This window comes from Schistocerca gregaria, chromosome 2 (genome assembly GCF_023897955.1).
Source record: "Schistocerca gregaria isolate iqSchGreg1 chromosome 2, iqSchGreg1.2, whole genome shotgun sequence".
Lineage (NCBI taxonomy): Eukaryota > Metazoa > Arthropoda > Insecta > Orthoptera > Acrididae > Schistocerca > Schistocerca gregaria.
Window position 1 is genome coordinate 868,459,061 of NC_064921.1, and position 23,984 is coordinate 868,483,044.

At 40.2% G+C, this 23,984-nt stretch overlaps 1 protein-coding gene across 1 annotated transcript in view; it reads left to right on the plus strand.

Moving 5' to 3' along the window:
- The first annotated feature begins 3,457 nt into the window (after positions 1 to 3,457).
- The window catches only part of LOC126335256 (probable methylmalonate-semialdehyde dehydrogenase [acylating], mitochondrial), a 61,653-nt gene continuing 41,126 nt past the window's right edge, over positions 3,458 to 23,984 (plus strand). The window contains exons 1-7 of the mRNA XM_049998299.1: positions 3,458 to 4,391; positions 5,568 to 5,705; positions 5,822 to 5,971; positions 6,075 to 6,153; positions 6,610 to 6,977; positions 9,957 to 10,203; positions 14,828 to 15,009. Coding sequence (XP_049854256.1) covers positions 4,356 to 4,391; positions 5,568 to 5,705; positions 5,822 to 5,971; positions 6,075 to 6,153; positions 6,610 to 6,977; positions 9,957 to 10,203; positions 14,828 to 15,009 — 1,200 coding nt within the window. The 5' untranslated portion in view covers positions 3,458 to 4,355. The remainder of the gene's footprint in view (positions 4,392 to 5,567; positions 5,706 to 5,821; positions 5,972 to 6,074; positions 6,154 to 6,609; positions 6,978 to 9,956; positions 10,204 to 14,827; positions 15,010 to 23,984) is intronic.

Genomic DNA, 23,984 nt, shown 5'->3' on the forward strand with positions numbered 1-23,984 from the left:
TTTATTCAAGAGAAAGAGCTTTACAAATTGAGCAAGTCAATAATGCGTTAGTCCAATTATGGCGTGGCACTTGATTGGTAGAGTTGTTGGTTGTCCTACTGCGTGATACCGTGCGAAATGCTGTCCAATTGGGCGGTATATCGTAACACCCTGAGCTGGTTGGAGGTTCCTGCCCGTAATGGTCCAAAAGTTCTGACTTGGGGGGAGATTCTGCGACCTTGCTGGTCAAGGTAGGGTTTGGCAAGCACAAAGATAAGCAGCAGAAACTATCACATTATCTGGCTGAAATGTGGACGTGGAATATCGTCGACGTACCACTGTGCTGTAAGGATGCCGTGAATAACAAAGAGGTCCTGTTATGCACAGAAGTGGCACCCCAAACCATCACTCTTGGCTGTCGGGCCATGTGGCGGACGACAGTCATGTTGTTATCCTACTGCTCTCCGGGAAATCTCCAGACACGTCTTCGATCTGAAATCTCAATGTCTGGAGAAGAATTCTCTTCAGTGGTGAGTCCTGTTTGAAACTGAGACCAGATGAGCAGTGAAAACATACCTGATGACGCCCTGGACAGCGGTGGGATACCAACCTGAACCTTGCCAGCCATACGGCCCACCAGTCGGGAGTGATGGTCTGGGTGTCATTTTTTTCATAACAGGATCTCTTTGATCTTAAATCAAATTTGCCTTGAGACATTTAAGTCTCTAATTTATCTACGATAACGTTGGAAGCTGAAGAAGTGAATTAAAATTTGTGTTGCGACCAGCACTAAAACCTACGTCCTCTTGCTGACAAGGTAGGTATGCTGACCATTACACCAGCACAGCTTCATGGTCAACAGAGCTGCACGAACTACACAAGTCAAATACCGTCCCCAACACAAAATCCAATTCAAATCTTCCCTTTTATCATCACTATATTCCCTTATATTGCCACTATTACCAGGGCTCTCAGGCATTGGAATAGCACCGCAGCATTAGATGTAATGGGGAAGTGCTGTACTATCTGTGGCCGTATAGATCTTAAATTAAAATTTCCCTGATAACGTTGGAAGCTGAAGAAATGAATTACAATTTGTGCTATAGCTGGGACTCGAGGCAAGTCTTCTTGTTTACTAGGCAGATACGCTGACCATTACACCACGACACCTTCATAGTCAACATAGTTGCATGAACTATTCATGTCGAATACCCTCCCCAACACAAACTCCAATTCACATCTCCCCTTATATTGTCACTGTTACCAGGGCTCTCCGACATTGGAATAGCACCACAGCATCGGACGTAATGGGAAATTTCTGTACTACATGTGACCATATAGATCTTAAATTCAATTTTCCCTTAGACATTTAAGGAGAGATGTGAATTGGAGTTTGTGCTGGGGAGGGTATTTGACTTGGGTAGTTCGTGTAGCTCTGTTGCCGATTATGCGTTGGTGGTGTAATGGTCAGCGTATCTGCCTTGTAAGCAAGAAGACCTAGGATCGAGTTCCGCCCGCAGCACAAGTTTTAATGCACTTCTTCACCTGCCAACGTTATCGTAGGATCCCTTTGGTTGTCATCCACGTCGGCCTTCCAGCACAGTGGCGCGTCGTCTGATCAGTACATCTATGACATGAGTAAAAAGCTTCTGACTGAATGTTATTAATCTCAGGGCATTTTGAATGATAAATTGCAGTCTTGTAACAAAAAAATAGCACTTGGTCAGTCCTCTTTAATAACGAATAGACTGGTGAGGTACACAGAACCTCACGTGCTAGCCAAATGTTGAGTCTTCCTCCTGTCCTTCCACACTACATTGCCGAGAATGACATCGAAACAATGTGGTAGTTACACTTGATTCCATATCGCAGTCTCCTAGAGCACTGTGATACCCAAATATTTCCTCTGACGTATCACTTTCGGAGTATTTTTACGCTGATACAACACCTTGTTTATTTTGAAGGTTAATAAATGATGAAAACTTGTTTTTTTCGGGGTTCCTTCAATTTTAAATCATGTGTAGTAACACAGAAATTATAATAAAGCTTAAAAAGTTATTACCATCGTCTAAATGTCGAAAAATACGACATGCGGCATGTTAATAGTCTTACACGTAAAACTACGTAAACGAATAAACGTGTTTGACAAAAATTGCTCTTATGTAGTCACGGATTTGTCAAGCAAGCCCGCACAAATGCAAACAACGTTTGTCAGTTTAAGCTCACATTGAAGCAGACGCTGTCCGTCCTCATAAGTATTTTGACAGTAGTGAGAAAGCCTACAAATACAGACAAACCAGTCCAGGCATTGACTATGGCACTATGTTTAAAGAAGAAGAAGTAAACATGACTCTGGTCCAGGGACTTAAAATGACACATTCGTCCGAGAATATCTCCTAAAGGAAATGTGACAGTCAGAACCCAATAATTAAATCAACTTTCTTCGAATGAATAACGTTTTTTTTTTTTTTTTAAATCTTGTTAAGGCCCTCCTAAAGAAACGAATATGTCTATCGAGTTCCCACGGATGTGGGAAACAGTCCCGTATGTGTACCAAGAAACCCTGTCAATTTAACCTTACTTTTGAAGCAGAAGCTTTTCGTGTATGCTGTATCTTGGCACTAGTGGGAATGGCTATAAATGAAAATACAGCATTTTTAGTAGGATGGAGGGCTGCATCATACCAGTTTTCGGACTGAAGACCACAAAAACAACAACAGTGACTCTGGCACTAAGTTTAAAGAAGAAGGAAACAAGACGATGGTCCAGGGAATGGTTTAAAATGAAAGAAAAATATACAACAAGAAACCTGTGTATGGAACTGTTACATTTAGAACCTGATGATTACATCAACTTTCCGCAGATGGACAGTGAAACGTTCAATACAGTAACTTGTTTACCGTTACTTCACCCTAACATTGAAAAAGAAGACCCAAGAATGGAAAAATGTATTCTCTCCTACCTATTCATCTAAGACAACTCATTAAAAGACTAGAACGTAGGGACATATGGCTCACATCGTCCGTGGAAGAACCGGGGAACTTAGGTTTCTTTTATTTCATTCCACTTGTGCTTGTATGTGACTGTTTGCGTAAAATATTGATTTTGTTCATAATCTTTTCATGCCTAATATATGGCTCGGAAAGATGCTATACCTCTACCATTTTGGTAACTGTCAGAGCTGTTTTGTTTTTATACTTGACCACAGTTTCCATGGTTGTGGAATCTCACGATATAATGAGGTAAATTGTGATAAAACAATTTTTCACTTAACATTTGCGGTGAAACACTGTCACACACACGTCTATATATCTGTTTTTCTTTTTGTTATAAAAAACGCTAAGAAATGTTCAGAATGTAACCATATGTACAAATTAATTTGTGATGTAAATGTAAAACCACTCGTTCCAGATCATTGCGACCTATCGCGCTAAATGATCCGTGGAACATGTAACTAACTAGCTAACTAACGAAAGATTCAGTCAGACATGAGCTGAATATAATGGCAAACCCCATTAATGATGAAGTAACAGTGATAATTTAAAAATTCACGTGAATAGCACTAACTTAGAAAATCCCGAACTACAGCCCCGAAGATCTGAGAGACGCAGATCGACGAAGCAATGGACATCAGCTTTGTGGCGATGGAACAGACAAGTGCTCAATCTTTGTCTGTTAGACGGCTTTTACAACGAAGTTGCTGTTAACTTCAACATTTTTCTAACAGAAAAATTTTGGCATACGTATCTCCCTTTGGAAATAGCGAATAATTAATTTGGTATAAAGCAAGCAGCTGTTCACTTCGGGAATAACAACATTATCGGTATAGGTGATGACAATGCATTTTATTTACGTTAACACCATTAACAGTTCAGCCTGATGTTCATGAATAGTTGAAAACTATAAATGCAGTTCAGCACCTAATCACACAGAATTGTTAGAAAGTTGTCCCAGAATAAGAAAAAAATTTCGTTATATACGGGTGTTAAAAATGAACCTACTTCGTAAAGTTTGTTAGATAGCTGTAGAGATGCCTGCTGAAGCGTGAACATATCCTGCAAAAATGTAGTTGTAAGACGAAAGCTTATTGCTATGAATAGAGTACAATGGAAGGTTTATTTACGTTAGCACTTTTTTAAACACTGTACACCAAGTGTGTCCGTAAATTGATTTAGCTACTAAACAAGGCTTTATTGGCCGTAGTTGACCTTCAGCGGTTCCCCCTTAGCGACATAACGAGATAGAATCAGTGGAGGGGCACGGCACCGCACATCACGTCGCGAAGATAGCGGTCGGATTGAATGAGTTTATAGCGCCTCGTGTAATCGCTGGGTGTTGTAAGCAGTTACTGTGCGCCGTCGCAGGAAGCGGTAGCAATGGCAACGAAGCTGGGGAGAATTGCTAGGTTTCAGGTAAAAATCTGTGGAACTCTCGTGTGTAATGTGTATCATTTGTTTTTTTTTTAAGCCATTGAGTGTCTGCTCAATGTTACATATGCACGACAACGGCTGTTTTGTGAGAAATGCTATTACCACGTGTTCTGCGACTTCACTGCCGAATGTGTGCTATAACTCGAGTTGTTGACATTAATTTTTTGTACCGCAATGTACGAAGCTAAAGTTTTGCTCTGTCTGTTGTAGGCGTAAAACTTCGGATGTTATGGGTTCATTTAAAGGCCATGAAGTGTCAACAAACATGTAGGTATTTTCTGTTGTCACATAACGACATCAGTTTATTGCAAATTGAGTCTACATATGGTTTTGATGTGCAGCTAGTGCGAATAAGAAACTATTTAAACTATCTTTCAAAGTGCCTGCTCTATACTTCAGATACCAACACCGGCGGCACCAGTCCATTCGAACACAAAGTTTATGAAGCGTAATCAGTTCGAACCCATTACTTTCTTAATGTACTTGACGGATATATTCAGGAATTAAGTATTTTAGAGTCAGTACTAACTTCCATCAATTCAGGAAACACTTTACAAGCGGTGCCATGCTTCATTCAGTTAACAAGGGTTTGTATACATTCTCGGAACATAATTTCTATATTCAATAGCCGACGGACAATCAATCCAGCAAAATTCCAGCGATCTCGCGAGTGAAATAACTGTCACTGACAATCCATCTTTTGCAGGCCGTCGTACCGTAGGAATATTTGTTCTCGGTATTGAAGGTTGTACTCAACTAATTTTAATTGACAGCAATTCATAATACACATGGGGAGTGAAAGAAAAGGTATTTTACGTTTTAAATGTAAAAATAAAGTGAAGGATATAGCATGGACATTCAGTGTCATATCGTTCAGGAACTTAGGAAGAACTGTTTTGCCATAGCAAGTGGTTCTCTCTCTCTCTCTCTGACTGTGTGTGTGTGTGTGTGTGTTTTCACATCCATTGCTGCTAATGGACTGGTTTAAATTTACTTGCGTGCAGTACAGATTTTTTTTGTTTTTTATTTAATTATGGCTGTCATGATCACTCATTTTGCTGCTGATGCTACTTAATAATCTTGATATGAACAATTTATAGTTCTCAGTTGCTAAGGTTTTAGTTCTCCATAAATATGCCTGAAAAATTATTTTTTCAGGTTCAGAAGTTGAATGGAGATCCTGCTGTGAGATACTTTAGTTCACCTGCACCAACAACAAAGTTATTTATTGATGGAAAGTTTGTTGAGTCTAAAACAAAAGACTGGATAGACTTGCACAATCCAGCAACAAATGAGGTATCCTAATTTGTTACTGACCACAACAAATGACTGCTCTTTATTTTGTAAGAATTGCCATATTTGGAAAAATGTGATGTGTTATGCTTCCATATAAAATATGAATATTGGTGTAGGTGGTTACTAGAGTCCCAAAGTCAACACAGGATGAAATGGAAGCAGCTGTGGCCTCAGCAAAAGAGGCTTTCAAATCCTGGTCCAATACCTCGATACTAACTCGTCAGCAAATTATGTTCAAATATCAAGACATAATTCGCAAAAATATGGTATGTAGTGACAAATATCCACCTGCACAGTTAAAGAAATTCTTTCCACTAGTCTCTTTCGTGGTTTGTAATATTTTTTCCTGATTATCAATTTTTTCTATAGGGTGAGTTGGCAAAAAACATTACCACAGAGCAAGGAAAAACCCTTGTTGATGCAGAAGGTGACGTTTTACGTGGCTTGCGTAAGTGAATTGTGTTGCATGCATTTCCTACTAGTAAATATTCTTTTAAGAGTTACAGAAGCTAAAACATTCCCTTAATCGTATGTTTACCCTCTTTCATAAAACCTATAATATACCATGCTACCATACACACATGCATATTGCCCCTGAATTTTTCCCAATGTCATCCACTCACCTTCATTTATTCTTTCAGTGACAGTTTATATCACAAATGAAAATGGTTTTATATACATAAAAATGTGCAGTACTCATTTATTGCTAGTACTGGTGTGATACATTGATGTGGTTGCACTCAGTTTTTGATCTTTGTAAATGATAATCTTCAGTAACGTTTTGTGTGTGCTGTTTAGAGATAAAAATTTGGTACAAAATAAAAGTACCACGTATAAGATATTGTAGCAATGATTATTAGTTCTTAGTGTTAACTACATCAGCCTTTTTTTCGCTCTAAAATAGAGGTGGTGGAACATTGCTGCAGTGTGACCTCTTTGGCACTGGGAGAAACATTACCCAACATTGCGAAGAATATGGACACACATTCCTACCGCTTGCCACTTGGTGTAACTGCTGGAATAACGCCTTTCAACTTTCCTGCTATGATCCCATTGTGGATGTTCCCTGTTGCTACAGTTCTGGGAAATACATCAGTGATAAAGCCATCAGAGCGTGATCCTGGTGCTTGTATGATGTTGATGGAGATGCTAAATGAAGCTGGTTGTCCTCCAGGTGTAGTCAATGTGATACATGGTGCACATGAATCAGTTAACTTTATTTGTGACCATCCGGATATTAAAGCCATTTCCTTTGTTGGATCTGATCAAGCTGTAAGTATGTAATGCTAATTCATGTTCAATTCTGTAACCAGTTTCAAGTTCAAAAACAATGTTTTTGTTGCATGTGATAATGATATTAATATTTGATTAGTGGGTGTTACTGCATCAACCACATTCCCAAATTTACTGTAATCTAATTTGTGAGGGCAGAGGAAATTGGCTCCAATGTTTGGTGGGATAGATACAAATTGATTGTTTAAGCTGTGTAATTTCCACTTAACTCTCCCATCACCTTTTCTGACTAGAATGTCTAGAAGCTAAATCTTTTACTATTATATTTAGCGTAATATTATTTCTGCTTTTGAGGAAGAATGCTTTATTTCAGGTAACTCTCTCTCGTGCAGATTGTTAGTCCCCAAAGTTCTTAAGATTTTTTCCGCCACAAAGAAATTTCCCAAACTAAATGAACTTCGGGACATCTAACAAAGGAACTAGTACTCACTTTACAGTGTAAAATTCTTTTAATTCATTTTAGAAGCAGTCACAGTAACTGACTTTTGATAGTGACTGTTTTGGCCATATGTTGGCCGTCTTCAGAAATCATAAATGCTCAGCAGGGTTTGGTAAATGGTGTGTACACTAGACAGGAACTAAAACCTAAAGTTACTGAAGATGGGGAATGTATTTCTGGATCTGGCTTTGATTAAAACTTTATTACTGTAACAGTGCTTAAATGAAATAAAGAATTGTACAATTCATGTCAAATTACCTTTCTCAGTGAACAGAAAGTCATTTCTCAAATTGTGGATTAAATTTATTCACCCACTGACGTTTGTTTGGTGACATTTGATTCAATAACAAGAACTACATGTTCTGGTTCTCTTCAAACTGATAATGAATTGATTTTCCAGTGTGTCAAGATGTGAATTTGGTTCACTGATGCTTTTTTCAAAATTGGGGAGAGGAGGGGGGCGTGGAGCTGATGCCTTCCCCTGCATCCACTGGTTCAATCTTGATAAGATGCCTAAAATACTTCCTCATCTTTGCCCAGTCTGGACTACGGCTGAGCGACCAATGTTTTTGTTGATACATAAACAGGATAGTTCTTCTGTCTTACTTGATATGTTTTAATTCATCGGACAGTAATGCGATGATCAAAAATTACAGGTGAAACACTGTGGTATGAGTAATTCTATTACTTACTGCTTAGAGGACATGTTGAATATTGACTGGTAAATGTTTCACTATAGCTCAGGTTAGAATATGCATTACTGTGGAATATCAAATAGTAGTCAAGATAAATGTTGCATATTGCCAAAACTTCAACAATGAATGTTGTGATCCAGAAATAAATTACACCAACAAAATGGTTTGTTTATAATGTCATTCTAGTGCAAACATTCCTTGTTTGTTACTGTGAAGGGCACTACGTGTTGACTGTGGCACCTATCAACATAATAGTGCTTGAGCTATGTGCCATTTTAAGAGTTGTGTTGCTTCAGAATGGTTTGAACAAAAACAATGTACAATCAGAGGCTCCATATGCTCACCCTAATGGAACAGTTAATGAGACAGGTGGATATCACAGTGAGTGTTACTGAGTCACATTGATGCCTCTAGTGTCTGGAACAAGTTTCTAGCAACAGGATCAGTTAAGGACCATCAATCACAGAAGTGCCCAAGGAAGAAAAATAGGTCTGCAGGTCCAGTACATGCATATAACAGCAAGCAGTGCTATACGTCAATTCCAAATAGCTATAAGAGTGCAGATACCAACACAGGCAATATAAAATAGGCTCCTCCCTTAAATCAGGTTCAGAGAGGGGCTTGTGTCACATGTGCATGAAACCACTCCTTGTGGACTAGGCAGCAGTGAGACATGCTGCTCTCATACTAATATTTGTGAATGGAGGCAATGAGAACATTTACATTATAACTGCATCACAGGCTGCCACCCTTATTGAGGTGATTGTCAGACTTTGGAGTGGAATTGTTTATGGCCACAGGACCCCATTGTGTCAATACATAGAACAATTAGTGTGAAGTATTGGGACGAAATCCTTGCACAGATTGTGACCCCATTTGTTGAACATATTGGAACAATGGCTTGCAATCCTATTTCATGAGAGACCTTACAGGGTATCATAGAGGCTGCTGTGGAGGAATGGAACAATTTTCCTCAGGCCTATCTGGGCAATGTGGTAAGCGGTATGCCTAACTGCATTCAGAAGTATCTCCAATCACTAGGGGGCCAATTGGTTCATAAGCTATGTGTTCTGCAAAATGACAGCAAGGAGAAACTGTAGTGTTTGCAGTGGAATCTTTTGTGAGGTTTTGTTTTTGCCTTTTTGTTTGCCATTATTAAGTGGGGAAGTGTTTATCTTCTTTATTCTCGTTTTCTTGCGACTAGCTTACAGTATAAAATCAGTTTTGTTTCCTGTTATGTCTAGTATTGACAATAAAGCTATATGAAACATTCTTTGACCAATCAATATTGTTAACTTCTATAACTTTTCACAATAGTGCTGACTAGATAGGTTGTGACAAGTATTTATTGTATTTGCTTCAATGATATTGGCAGCTGATTGTCAGTAATTAAAGTTTTCTGTAAACTTCTGTTTGAATGTACGGATGTGCTTATGCAAATACACACAGCCTGAATGTAACAGTGATAATGATTTCCTATCTTTTGCAATGTTATACTAGTCCAGTGATACGACTTTCAATTGTGAACAAACATAGTTTCAACAAATACTGAAAAATAAAATGCAATTCTTTTTAACAAAGGGAGGAAGGAGGAGGGTTAGAGAAACTGTTGTAATGGGGATAATTGCTGCCCATTGAAAGTAAAGGTTCTTGTTTCAACTTTATTTTCAATAATAACTGTGTTACTACCTCTGCACTCCATGGAGTATTGTGTCTGTGGAACATAATGATCAAATGAATGTCAAATATTTCAATATGGCCAATGTAAGGCATGAAATGGCTGTGAATTCATACACTCTAATTAATACCATTATATTTTCATAGGGCAAGTACATTTATGAACGAGGTTCACGAAATGGTAAACGTGTACAGTGCAACATGGGAGCAAAGAACCATGGTGTCATTATGCCAGATGCAGATAAGGAACGTACACTAAATCAGCTTGTGGGGGCAGCATTTGGTGCAGCAGGGCAGCGTTGCATGGCCCTTAGCACAGCTGTTTTCGTGGGTGAAGCAAATGACTGGCTGCCTGACTTGGTGGACCGAGCAAAGAAATTAAAAGTCAATGCAGGTAACGTTTCTCATTAATAAATAGAGTGCAATTGTTGTTGTTGTTGTTGTCTTCAGTCCTATGACTGGTGTGATGCAGTTCTCCATGCTACTCTATCCTATGCAAGCGTCTTCATCTCCCAGTACTTACTGCAACCTTCTGAATCTGCTTAGTGTATTCATCTCTTGGTCTCCCTCTACGATTTTTACCCTCCACACTGCCCTGCCCTCCATGACTAAATTGGTGATCCCTTGATGCCTCAGAACATGTCCTACCAACCGACCCCTTCTTCTGGTCAAGTTGTGCGACAAACTCCTCCCCAATTCTATTCAATACCTCCTCATTAGTTACGTGATCTACCCATCTAATCTTCAGCATTCTTCTGTAGCACCACATTTCGAAAGCTTCTATTCTCTTCTTGTCTAAACTATTTATCGTCCATGTTTCACTTACATACATGGCCACACTCCATCCAAACACTTTCAGAAATGACTTCCTGGCACTTAAATCTATAAACGATGTTAACAAATTTCTTTTCTTCAGAAACGCTTTCCTTGCCATTGCCAGTCTACATTTTATATCCTCTCTACTTCAACCATCATCAGTTATATAGCTCCCCAAATAGCAAAACTCCTTTACTACTACAAGTGTCTCATTTCCTAATGTAATTCCCTCAGCATCACCCGACTTGATTCGACTGCATTCCATTATCATCGTTTTGCTTTTGTTGATGTTCATCTTATATCCTCCTTTCAGGACACTATCCATTCCATTCAACTCCTCTTCCAAGTCCTTTGCTGTCTCTGACAGAATTACGATGTCATCGGCGAACCTCAAAGTTTTTATTTCTTCTCCATGGATTTTAATACATACTCCAAATTTTTCTTTTGTTTCCTTCACTGCTTGCTCATTATACAGATTGAATAACATTGGGGAGAGGCTACAACCCCCGTCTCACTCCCTTCCCAACCACTGCTTCCCCTCGACTCTTATAACTGCCATTTGCTTTCTGCACAAATTGTAAATAGCCTTTCGCTCCCTGTATTTTACCCCTGCCACCTTCAGAATTTGAAAGAGAGTATTCCAGTCGACATTGTCAAAAGCTTTCCCTAAGTCTACAAATGCTAGAAATGTATGTTTGCCTTTCCTTAATCTTTCTTCTAAGATAAGTCGTAGGGTCGGTATTGCCGTAGGTGTTCCAACATTTCTACGGAATCCAAACTGATCTTCCCCAAGGTCGGCTTCTACCAGTTTCCCCCTTCGTCTGTAAAGAATTTGTGTTAGGAATTTGCAGCTGTGACTTATTAAACTGATAGTTTGGTAATTTTTACATCTGTCAACACCTGCTTTCTTTGGGATTGGAATTATTATGTTCTTCTTGAAGTCTGAGGGTATTTCGCATGTGTCATACATCTTGCTCACCAGGTGGTAGACTTTTGTCAGGGCTGGCTCTCCCAAGGCTGTCAGTAGTTCCATTGGAATGTTGTCTACTCCGGGGGCCTTGTTTCAACTCAGGTCTTTCAGTGCTCTGTCAAACTCTTCACGCAGTATCGTATCTCCCATTTCGTCTTCATCTATATCCTCTTCCCTTTCCATAATATTGTCCGCAAGAACATCGCCCGTGTGTAGACCCTCTATATACTCCTTCCACCTTCCACCTTTCTGCTTTCCCTTCTTTGATTAGAACTGGGTTTCCATCTGAGCTCTTGATATTTATGCAAGTGGTTCTCTTTTATCCAAAGGTCTCTTTAATTTTCCTGTAGGCAGTATCAATCTTACCCCTCATGAGATAAGCCTTTACATCCTTAAATTTGTCCTCTAGCCATCCCTGCTTAGCCATTTTGCACTTCCTGTAGATATCATTTTTGAGACATTTGTATTCATTTTTGCTTGCTTCATTTACTGCATTTTATATTTTCTCCTTTTATCAATTAAATTCAGTATCTCTTCTGTTATCCAACGATTTCTACTAGTTCTCGTCTTTGCACCTACTTAATTCTTGCTGCCTTCACTATTTCATCTCTCAAAGCTACCCATTCTTCTTCTACTATACTTCTTTCCCCCATTCCTGTCAATTGTTCCCTTATGCTCTCCCTGAAACTCTGTCCAACCTCTGGTTTAGTCAATTTACCCAGGTTCCATTTCCTTAAATTCCCACATTTTTGTAGTTTCTTCAGTTTTAATCTAGAGTTCATAACCAATAGATTGTGGCCAGAGTCCACATCTGCCCCTGGAAATGTCTTACAATTTAAAACCTGGTTCCTAAATCTCTGTCTTACCATTATATAATCTATCTGAAACCTGTCAGTATCTCCAGGAGTCTTCCATGTATACAACCTTCTTTTATGATTCTTGAACCAAGTGTTAGCTATGCTTAAGTTGTGGTCTGTGCAAAATTCCACCAGGCGGCATCCTCTTTCATTTCTTAGCCCCAATCCATATCCACCTACTACGTTTCCTTCTCTCCCTTTTCCTACACTCGAATTCCAGTCACCCATGACTATTAAATTTTCGTCTCCCTTCACTATCTGAATAATTTCTTTTATTTTGTCATACATTTCTTCAATTTCTTCGTGATCTGCAGAGCTAGTTGGCATATAAACTTGTATTACTGTAGTAGGCGTGGGCTTCGTGTCTATCTTGGCCACAATAATGTGTTCACTATGCTGTTTGTAGTAGCTTACCCGCATTCCTATTTTCTTATTCGTTATTAAACCTACTCCTGATTTCCCCTATTTGGCTTTGTATTTATAACCCTGTATCCGCCTGACCAAAAGTCTTGTTCCTCCTGCCACCGAACCCTTCGCTAATTCCCACTATATCTAACTTTAACCTATCCATTTCCCTTTTTAAATTTTCTAACCTATCTGCCCGATTGAGTGATCTGACATTCCACGCTCCGATCCGTAGAACGCCAGTTTTCTTTCTCCTGATAACGACATCCTCTTGAATAGTCCCTGCCCGGAGATCCGAATGGGGGACTATTTTACCTCCGGAATATTTTACCCAAGAGGACGCCATCATCATTAACCATACAGTAAAGCTGCATGCCCGCGAGAAAAATTACGGCTGTAGTTTCCCCTTTCTTTCAACCATTCGCAGTACCAGCACAGCAAGGCTGTTTTGGTTAGTGTTACAAGGCCAAATTAGTGGATCATCCGACTGTTGCCCCTGCAACTACTGAAGAGGTTGCTGTCCCTCTTCAGGAGCCACGCATTTGTCTGACCTCTCAACAGATTCCCCTCCGTTGTGGTTGCACCTACGGTAATGCTATCTGTATCGCTGAGGCACGCAAGCCTCCCCACCAACGGCAAGGTCCATGGTTCATGGGGGTAAAGAATGTTTAATTAATTTATAAACTCAATTTTTTCATGAATGAAAATATTTTAAAGAAAGTAAGAAGTATGGGATCTGGTTGCTGATACAGACTCTGAGGGTAAGAAAATTTGCTTTCGTCAGAATGTCTGCAAAGATAAAGTGTCTGAGTGTAGGCTCTGACCTGTTACAGTTGGAAGTTCTTATGAATGCTCATTACACTGTGTCGTCTGTTACAGCATATACACATGAAAACTGATGTGAATGATACGAAAAACAAGGGGAATCAATTAATGCTTATTAAAACATGGTGGATGACAAGAACAAGCAACTGCTGTAGAGGAGCCCGTTTTCAGCAGTAAAAGAAAATGAATCTTACGTGTGCAGTTAGTTGAATGTGACCCATTATTATGAACTACTGTGTTTCTAAAAATAAATTATTCATGTGCACTTCTGTAGTTATAATAAGTCAAGGCAGCAATTTTAAGTGAGCAGTAAGTTCAAAATATTACTTATAATTAAGTACTCACATGGTTCTCATATCTCTTAATCATACATAATGCTCACTGAAAACATAGCTTGCTGAAAACAATAATTGTGTAGGTGATATGATTTTAGTTTTCTCTTAAAATCTGAACATTTCATTGTCATTCCCCTTATTTTTCTTATCTCCTGTATCAGTGTAATCTCACAAAAGGTGGGTCTCACATATTATAGAATCCGCACAGTTGAGCATAACAATTTCATGTTAATTGCTTGGCTACTATTCCATGACAGCTACTTACATTCTTGGACCATAACTGTGCCAACTTTGACAAGATGAATGGAGATAAAAGAAGACACATTACAGCAATGTTAAACATTTTGACTTTACAGCTAGACAGTCAGATTATCTTAAAATTATTCTGTGGGACAAATTAAATGATGACATTGATAATTTCAAATACAATTGCAATTCTGAATTAAATTTGAAGTACAAAAACTAGTTACGTTTTCTGCAAAATAAATCTTGTGTTAATTTCATTTGGTATTTCTGTTTATAAAAAAATAAAGTATTAAGTTATGTCAATTTAATCCAAGTATAATATTATATAGTACATGATAATAGAGGAAGACTGACCATTTCTGTTTCAAGTTTTTGTCCATATGGTGTAGTTTGTATTGCTCATAAAAAACAAAATGCTGTGCTGAACTTTGATTCAGAGGAGGGATGACGTATTCTCTCTCTCTCTCTCTCTCTCTCTCTCTCTCTCTCTGTCTCTGTCAATGGTGTTTTTATGGATAAACTACCTGGTGTAATCAAATTAAACTAACTTTTTCCTTCTTACAGGTCATGTTCCTGGCACAGATTTAGGCCCAGTCATCTCCCCACAGTCCAAAAAAAGAATTTGTGATCTTGTTCAGTCTGGTGTTGATGATGGAGCACAGTTGCTGCTAGATGGCAGAGATATTGTGGTTCCTGGTTTTGAGAAAGGAAATTTTGTTGGACCCACAATTTTAAGTGGTGTTAAGGTCAGTTTGATTTTTATGTTAATATCTAGTTGCAGATCATTATATGAATGTTCTAACAAAAATGGGCACGTACACAATATTATCTGCAGCAAGTGCTCAAGTCTATTCAGACTTCTACGAGCTTAAAGAGGATGTTTATGTTCATAAATAACATTGCTTGCACAATTAAAGGATTTAAATCAACGTGTTGGCATCTTCAATTGTTTGCTGGCAGGAGTAGTGTGTAGTTAGAAGAATTGTAATTTGATAGCATGAAACCTCAAAAAAATCATGGGGTGATGTGCAAGTATGGTGAGAGCTTCCAACTGCCCATTCACTTTAACACATTGACCAACAGTTTGTAGTAAGGTATCAATACTTCATGAGACTGTTTGCTGAGTACTTCCTCATACCTTAACATAAATTAAAGTATTGATTAGACACTGTATTTTATGTTCCCTAAGAACAGTGGGAGCAGAGGATCAAGTAGGTAAAAAGACAAGGGCTAGTAGAAATCCTTGGGTAACAGAAGAAATGTTTAATTTAATTGATGAAAGGAGAAAATATAAAAATGCAGTAAATGAAGCAGGCAAAAAGGAATACAGACATCTCAAAAATGAGATAGACAGGAAGTGCAAAATGGCTAAGCAGGGATGGCTAGAGGACAAATGTAAGGATGTAGAGGCTTATCTCACTAGGGGTAAGATAGATACTGCCTACAGGAAAATTAAAGAGACCTTTGGAGAAAAGAGAACCACTTGTATGAACATCAAGAGCTCAGATGGAAACCCAGTTCTAAGCAAAGAAGGGAAAGCAGAAAGGTGGAAGGAGTATATAGAGGGTCTATACAAGGGCGATGTACTTGAGGACAATATTATGGAAATGGAAGAGGATGTAGATGAAGATGAAATGGGAGATACGATTCTGTGTGTAGAGTTTGACAGAGCACTGCAAGATCTGAGTCGAAACAAGGCCCCCGGAGTAGACAACATTCCATTGAAACTACTGACAGCCTTGGGAGAGCCAGCCCTGACAAAAGTCTACCGTCTGGTGAGCAAGATGTATGACACATGCGAAATACCCTCAGACTTCAAGAAGAATATAATAATTCCAATCCCAAAGAAAGCAGGTGTTGACAGATGTGAAAATTACCGAACTATCAGTTTAATAAGTCACAGCTGCAAAAAACTAATGCGAATTCTTTACAGACGAATAGAAAAACTAGTAGAAGCCGACCTCGGGGAAGATCAGTTTGGATTCCGTAGAAATGTTGGAACACGTGAGGCAATACTGACCCTACGACTTACCTTAGAAGCTAGATTAAGGAAGGGCAAACATAGGTTTCTAGCATTTGTAGACTAGGAAAAGCTTTTGACAATGTTGACTGGGATACTCTCTTTCAAATTCTGTAGGTGGCAGGGGTAAAATACAGGGAGCAAAAGGCTATTTACAATTTGTACAGAAACCAGATGGCAGTTATAAGAATCAAGGGACATGAAAGGGAAGCAGTGGTTGGGAATGGAGTGAGACAGGGTTGTTGTCTCTCCCCGATGTTATTAAATCTGAATATTGAGCAAGCAGTAAAGGAAACAAAAGAAAAATTTGGAGTAGGTATTAAAATCCATGGAGAAGAAATAAAAACTTTGAGGTTCGCCGATGACATCGTAATTCTGTCAGAGACAGCAAAGGACTTGGAAGAGCAGTTGAACGCAATGGACAGTGTCTTGAAAGGAGGATATAAGATGAACATCAACAAAAGCAAAACGAGGATAATGGAATGTAGTCGTATTAAGTGAGGTGATGCCGAGGGAATTAGATAAGGAAATTTGTTAACATGGAATATAGATTTAAGTGTCAGGAAGTCATTTCTGAAAGTATTTGTACGGAGTGTAGCCATGTATGAAAGTGAAACATGGACAATAAATAGTTTGGACAAGAAGAGCATAGAAGCTTTCGAAATGTGGTGTTACAGAAGAATGCTGAAGATTAGATGGCTAGATCACATAACCAATGAGGAAGTATTGAATAGGATTGGGGAGAAGAGAAATTTGTGGCACAACTTGACCAGAAGAAGGGATCGGTTGGTATTACATGTTCTGAGGCATCAAGGGATCACCAATTTTGTATTGCAGGGCAGCGTAGAGGGTAAAAATCGTAGAGGGAGACCAAGAGATGAAAACACTAAGCAGATTCAGAAGGATGTGGGTTGCAGTGGGTACTGGGAGATGAAGCTTGCACAGGATAGAGTAGCATGGAGAGCTGCATCATACCAGTCTCAGGACTGAAGACCACAACAACAACAAGAAAAACAGTGATTATACTTTTTACTTACTTCCATCAGCAAAAGGACTTTCATGCACTCCAGTTTCATGTATACCATTATACGGATAGTCTCATTCAGCTTCATTCAATACTTAAATGTGAACATTTATTGTTATCTTCGTTGATGTATTACACTAAATTGCTAAGGTCAACAAAAACTGCTATGCATAAAAAGTCCAATCACAAACTGTCCACTCCCGTTATGCAATAAGCTGCATCTGTTGAGTGCCAGAGGTGACAATCTGTAGTCACTGATTGACTCCTATTTTTCAATATAAAACAAATTTTGCTAATAAATGCAACATTCAGTTTGTCAGCATAAATTACTATTTCTGCTACTGCACAGAGACAATCTTATAGGAACTTACAATATATGCCTTATCATTAAGACTCAGGTGGTATCAGTACCTCCATACAGGGTGTTTCAAAAATGATCAGTATGTTTGAAGCGGCAATACAAACTAAATGAGCAGCGATAAAAATACACCGTTTGTTGCAATATGCTTGGGACAGCAGCACATTTTCAGGCAGACAAACTTTCGAAATTACAGTAGTTACAATTGTCAACAACAGATGGCGCTGCGGTCTGGGAAACACTATAGTACGATATTTTCCACTTATCCACCATGCGTAGCAATAATATGGCGTAGTCTCTGAATGAAATTACCCGAAACCTTTGACAACTTGTGTGGCGGAATGGCTTCACATGCAGATGAGATGTACTGCTTCAGCTGTTCAATTGTTTCTGGATTCTGGCGATACACCTGGTATTTCAAGTGTCCCCACAGAAAGAAGTCACAGGGGTTCATGTCTGGCGAATAGGGAGGCCAATCCACGCCGCCTCCTGTATTTTTCGGATAGCCGAAAGCAATCACACGATCATCGAAATATTCATTCAGGAAATTAAAAACGTCGGCCGTGCGATGTGGCCGGGCACCATCTTGCATAAACCACGAGGTGTTCGCAGTGTCGTCTAAGGCAGTTTGTACCGCCACAAATTCACGAAGAATGTCCAGATAGCATGATGCAGTAATCGTTTCGGATCTGAAAAATGGGCCAATGATTCCTTTGGAAGAAATGGCAGCTCAGACCAGTAGTTTTTGAGGATGCAGGGATGATGGGACTGCAACATGGGGCTTTTCGGTTCCCCATATGTGCGAGTTCTGTTTATTGACGAAGCCGTCCAGGTAAAAATAAGCTTCGTCAGTAAACCAAATGCTGCCCACATGCATATCGCCGTCATCAATCCTGTGCACTATATCGTTAGCGAATGTCTCTCGTGCAGCAATGGTAGCGGTGCTGAGGGGTTGCCGCATTTGAATTTTGTATGGATAGAGGTGTAAACTCTGGCACATGAGACGATACGTCGACGTTGGCGTCATTTGGGCCGCAGCTGCAACATGGCGAACGGAAACCCGAGGCCGCTGTTGGATCACCTGCTGCACTAGCTGCACGTTGCCCTCTGTGGTTGCCGAACGTGGTCGCCCTACCTTTCCAGCACGTTCATCCGTCACGTTCCCAGTCCGTTGAAATTTTTCAAATAGATCCTTTATTGTATCGCTTTTCGGTCCTTTGGTTACATTAAACCTCCGTTGAAAACTTCGTCTTGTTGCAACAACACTGTGTTCTAGGCGGTGGAATTCCAACACCAGAAAAATCCTCTGTTCTAAGGAATAAACCATGTTGTCCACAGCACACTTGCACGTTGTGAACAGCACACGCTTACAGCAGAAAGACGACGTACAGAATGGCGCACCCACAGACTGCGTTGTCTTCTATATCTTTCACATCACTTGCAGCGCCATCTGTTGTTGAAAATTGTAACTACTGTAATTTCGAAAGTTTGTCCGCCTGAAAATGTACTGTTGTCCCAAGTATATTGCAACAAACAGTGTATTTCTATCGCTACCCGTTTAGTTTTTATTGCCGTTTCAAATACACTGGTCATTTTTGAAACACCCTGTACTTCCAAGTAAATTCTAAGAAAACATGCTAAATAAAATTAAATATAATTTTAAAGATGGCCAATTAAATTTTATTTACTAACTTCCTCAATGATAGAGAAAATATGATACAAATTGTAGTCTTTCCTTAATTAGATGTACAAGAAGTAAATTTTTGAGAATATTATGATGATGATGATGATGATGATGATGATGATGATGATGATGATGATGATGATGATGATGATGACACAACACCACTCAGTCATCTTGAGGCGGGGGAAATACCTGACCCAGTCTGGAATGGAACCCGGGATACTGTGCATGGGAAGAGAGAACACTTCTGCAAGACTGCGAGCTGCGGATGAGACTAGATTATTAATGAATTAATTCAATTTGCCATGAGTAAATAATATGTAAGCTGAAGCAAAATTTTTAAAGCATCTAGTAGCTTTACATGTGTTGTCTTCGTATAGGTGATCTGCTAGTAATGAGTGGCCCCAGTTGACTTGCATTGAGCTCCTAACTAAAACGTGAGACACAATGTCCAGTTTCACTACAAGCTGCATTAATGAAAGCGGGCAGTTATTGATGTTTGAAAACAGTGACATTGGCTGATATACGCACTGCAGTCTGGTAAATCCACACTGTCAATTCAAGGGTTGGCAGGACATTATGATTTTTTTTTCTTTAAAGTTTTTTGGTGGCAAGGAATTTTCAGTATCCATTTTCACCCACTTCTGGGAAAAGAATGGGCAGATGGTGGATGGTGATAAAAATATGAACAGCTCTTGTGATAGTGCCATTGTACTGCTGAAGGAGTTTAAGCCATCAACATTAAACAGTTGTAAGAGGACTTCGTTCAAGAGATGGTGCTCTGCATCAGGCCAACTCTCTCCTACACCACAACTGGAACTGAAAAGAATTGGAAATTTAAGGTTCTACAGCAGTAGTCTTGAGCCTGGTGTCTGCTGTCCACTTGTTCCAGCTTTCACGGTGGGTGATAGGTGGCCAGAGTTTCAACATTTTCTTTAGTTTTTCATAAAATTTTGACATTATCTACTGTGTGCATAATAATTGATACTACGTGCTTTAACTTGCTGTAGCTCTGCTTTGTAAATTGTATAAAGTTACCTCCCTACTTTATAAATCACCATTACTATGCAACTGGTGGGTGATAAGAAAATTTTATGGATGTGAAAGTGGGCAGTAAGTAAAAAAAGATTGATTACTCCTGTTTCACAGCAGCTCTCATAACCCTCCCTCAAATCATGACACTAACTAAGGACAACTAACTGTGCTCAGAATTGCAGTGGAAAATATAACTAAAAAAATTATTAAATTGGGGAACCGTGCAAAAGAGGTGTTGAAAGAGAATGATTTTAGTCACATAGCATAGCTTCGAAATATATATAATAGAAAAATATTAGTTGATGGTTAATTTTTAACACACTTCATAAATTGATTGTTTCTTCAAAAAAGTGTGTATTTATGCATATGGCATGTGTTCAAAAATTTCCAGAACGTCGCCCACAAAATTTTTCTGCGCAAATCTATTACTTATTGTGCATTTTCTCCTTTGAAATACTCTCCTCCACAACTGATGCACTGCTCCCAATGACATTTCCACTCCTGGAAGCTGTCTTGGTACACCTCTTGCTCGATCATGTGAAGCACCATCTGTGAATTTTCTTTTATTTTGTCTGTCACCACAAATCTTCATTCTTTCTACAGGGTTTTCAACTTCGGAAATAAAGTCCTCAGGGGCCACGTCTGGAGAGAACGGAAGGTGAGGCAGCACAGTGGGCTTCATTTTCTTGTGCAATAGTCACTCACCAGTGGGGATGAATGAGCAGGAGTATTATAGTGATGCAAAAGCCATGAATTGTCTTGCCACATTTGAGGCTGTTTCTTGCAAAATGTAATGCAGACGTATTGCTCTCTCGAAATTTGCACACTATTTGACACCATGTTCTACTCAATACAACACTGAAAAGTAATTAACAGATATGCAACAATGGAACTTCCAGCAGTTACAAATTGAACACAGGCATGTGCAGGAATGCCAATCTCACTTCACTCCAACACTGTCAGATTCCCTATCTGTAATTCACTTGAGAGGTGGATAAATGCTCTTATGACTGCAGAAGTTAATCATTTCTGTGTCAAATTATGAAAAGTTTATGTATCTTTAGGTTTATGATTATTGCTTTTTAACAATTTGAATTGTATCACTAACATTCCAGAGGAATCAAGTTATTGAGAGGTCTCTCTTAGTGCCTCTATTAATTTGTTCTCTAAGACGATTTGAAAACATGCTCCTCAAGTTTAGAAATGAACAGTTAGTTAAGATGATACTTTCACTAACTGCTTGACCTCTGATTCCTGCATTATTTTTAAAGCTTCTTCTTTTTGAACTGTAATGAGAAATAAAAATTTACACCAGGATGTCCTCCAGTTACCATTTGGAAATGCATGCTTCTGCTCCTTAATCTTGATAAACATTTTGGTTGATGCCTTTATTCATTGTTGTTGGTTGCTGAAGGTTTCTGCCCAATTAAAAATTACTTTGAGGCAGTAACTCTTTCATAGCTTCCTTTTTTTTCCCACAACAACATTACAGGTTTTTAAAGTGTCTTTACCAAGGGTTCATGCTCATCGATACTAATACACTCCTGGAAATGGAAAAAAGAACACAGTGACACCGGTGTGTCAGACCCACCATACTTGCTCCGGACACTGTGAGAGGGCTGTACAAGCAATGATCAGACGCACGGCACAGCGGACACACCAGGAACCACGGTGTTGGCCGTCGAATGGCGCTAGCTGCGCAGCACTTGTGCACCGCCGCCGTCAGTGTCAGCCAGTTTGCCGTGGCATACGGAGCTCCATCGCAGTCTTTAACACTGGTAGCATGCCGCGACAGCATGGACATGAACCGTATGTGCAGTTGACGGACTTTGAGCGAGGGCGTATAGTGGGCCGTACCGCCGAATTGCTCAACACGTCGGGTATGAGGTCTCCACAGTACATCGATGTTGTCGCCAGTGGTCGGCGGAAGGTGCACGTGCCCGTCGACCTGGGACCGGACCGCAGCGTGGCACGGATGCACGCCAAGACCGTATGATCCTACGCAGTGCCGTAGGGGACAGCACCGCCACTTCCAAGCAAATTAGGGACACTGTTGCTCCTGGGGTATCGGTGAGGACCATTCGCAACCGTCTCCATGAAGCTGGGCTACGGTCCCGCACACGTTAGGCCGTCTTCCGCTCACGCCCCAACATCGTTCAGCCCGCCTCCAGTGGTGTCGCGACAGGCGTGAATGGAGGGACGAATGGAGACGTGTCGTCTTCAGCAATGAGAGTCGCTTCTGCCTTGGTGCCAATGATGGTCGTATGCGTGTTTGGCGCCGTGCAGGTGAGCACCACAATCAGGACTGCATACGACCGAGGCACACAGGGCCAACACCCGGCATCATGGTGTGGGGAGCGATCTCCTACACTGGCCGTACACCTCTGGTGATCGTCGAGGGGACACTAAATAGTGCGTGGTACACCCAAACCGTCATCGAACCCATCGTTCTACCATTCCTAGACCGGCAAGGGAACTTGATGTTCCAACAGGACAATGCACGTCCGCATGTATCCCGTGCCACCCAACGTGCTCTAGAAGGTGTAAGTCAACTACCCTGGCCAGCAAGATCTCTGGATCTGTCCCCCATTGAGCATGTTTGGGACTGGATGAAGCGTCATCTCACGCAGTCTGCACGTCCAGCACGAACGCTGGTCCAACTGTGGCGCCAGGTGGAAATGGCATGGCAAGCCGTTCCACAGGACTACAGGTCTACGATCGTCTCCATGGGAGAATAGCAGCCTGCATTGCTGCGAAAGGTGGATATACACTGTACTAGTGCCAACATTGTGCATGCTCTGTTGCCTGTGTTTTTGTGCCTGTGGTTCTGTCAGTGTGATCATGTGATGTATCTGACCCCAGGAATGTGTCAATAAAGTTTCCCCTTCCTGGGACAATGAATTCACGGTGTTCTTATTTCAATTTCCAGGAGTGTATAATTTGTTCTCGTATTAGCTTACATATAAAGCGTACACATAATAGAACCGACAAACTGCAGTAGTGGATTCCTGCCTGGAACTGGAGGACAAAGTGTCCTATGAACATGTGTCTGGAAATGGATGGGCTGCATACTGCAACAACAAATTGTCCTAGAACACTGTACAGTGTTCCATCGCATCTACGTCACAACGGGTGTTCAAATTGGCTTCCTCGGGATTGTAGGTGATAGTGATGGTTCCAGTTGCCATGCAGGATACACATAATCATACCTTGGTTTACACTGTGTTGATGGGCCACTTGCCTGAAACTTGTACTAGGGCTCATCTCAATATCTTGTGTATGTGAAGTCCACCTTCTCCCTGCATATTCATCTGTCTGAGCAGATCCGTGATAACTCAACCCCCAAAAAGGTGCTGGAAATGTTGTGAGATGTCATTGGTATCCGTGAGGGTACTTGTTTTGTTACAACCATGCTGCCCCTCAACTGTTTCCATCTGCTTGGCTGTACATAAACACCATCACAGCTTGTTCCCGACATGAACACCAGACTATCCTATGCAACACACAAGGACCACATAGCATGTGACTAGGGGACCCACCATTTGTCAGCACCATCTACTGTGGCAATGATGACCTTATGGACACATGTTCATAGCACCA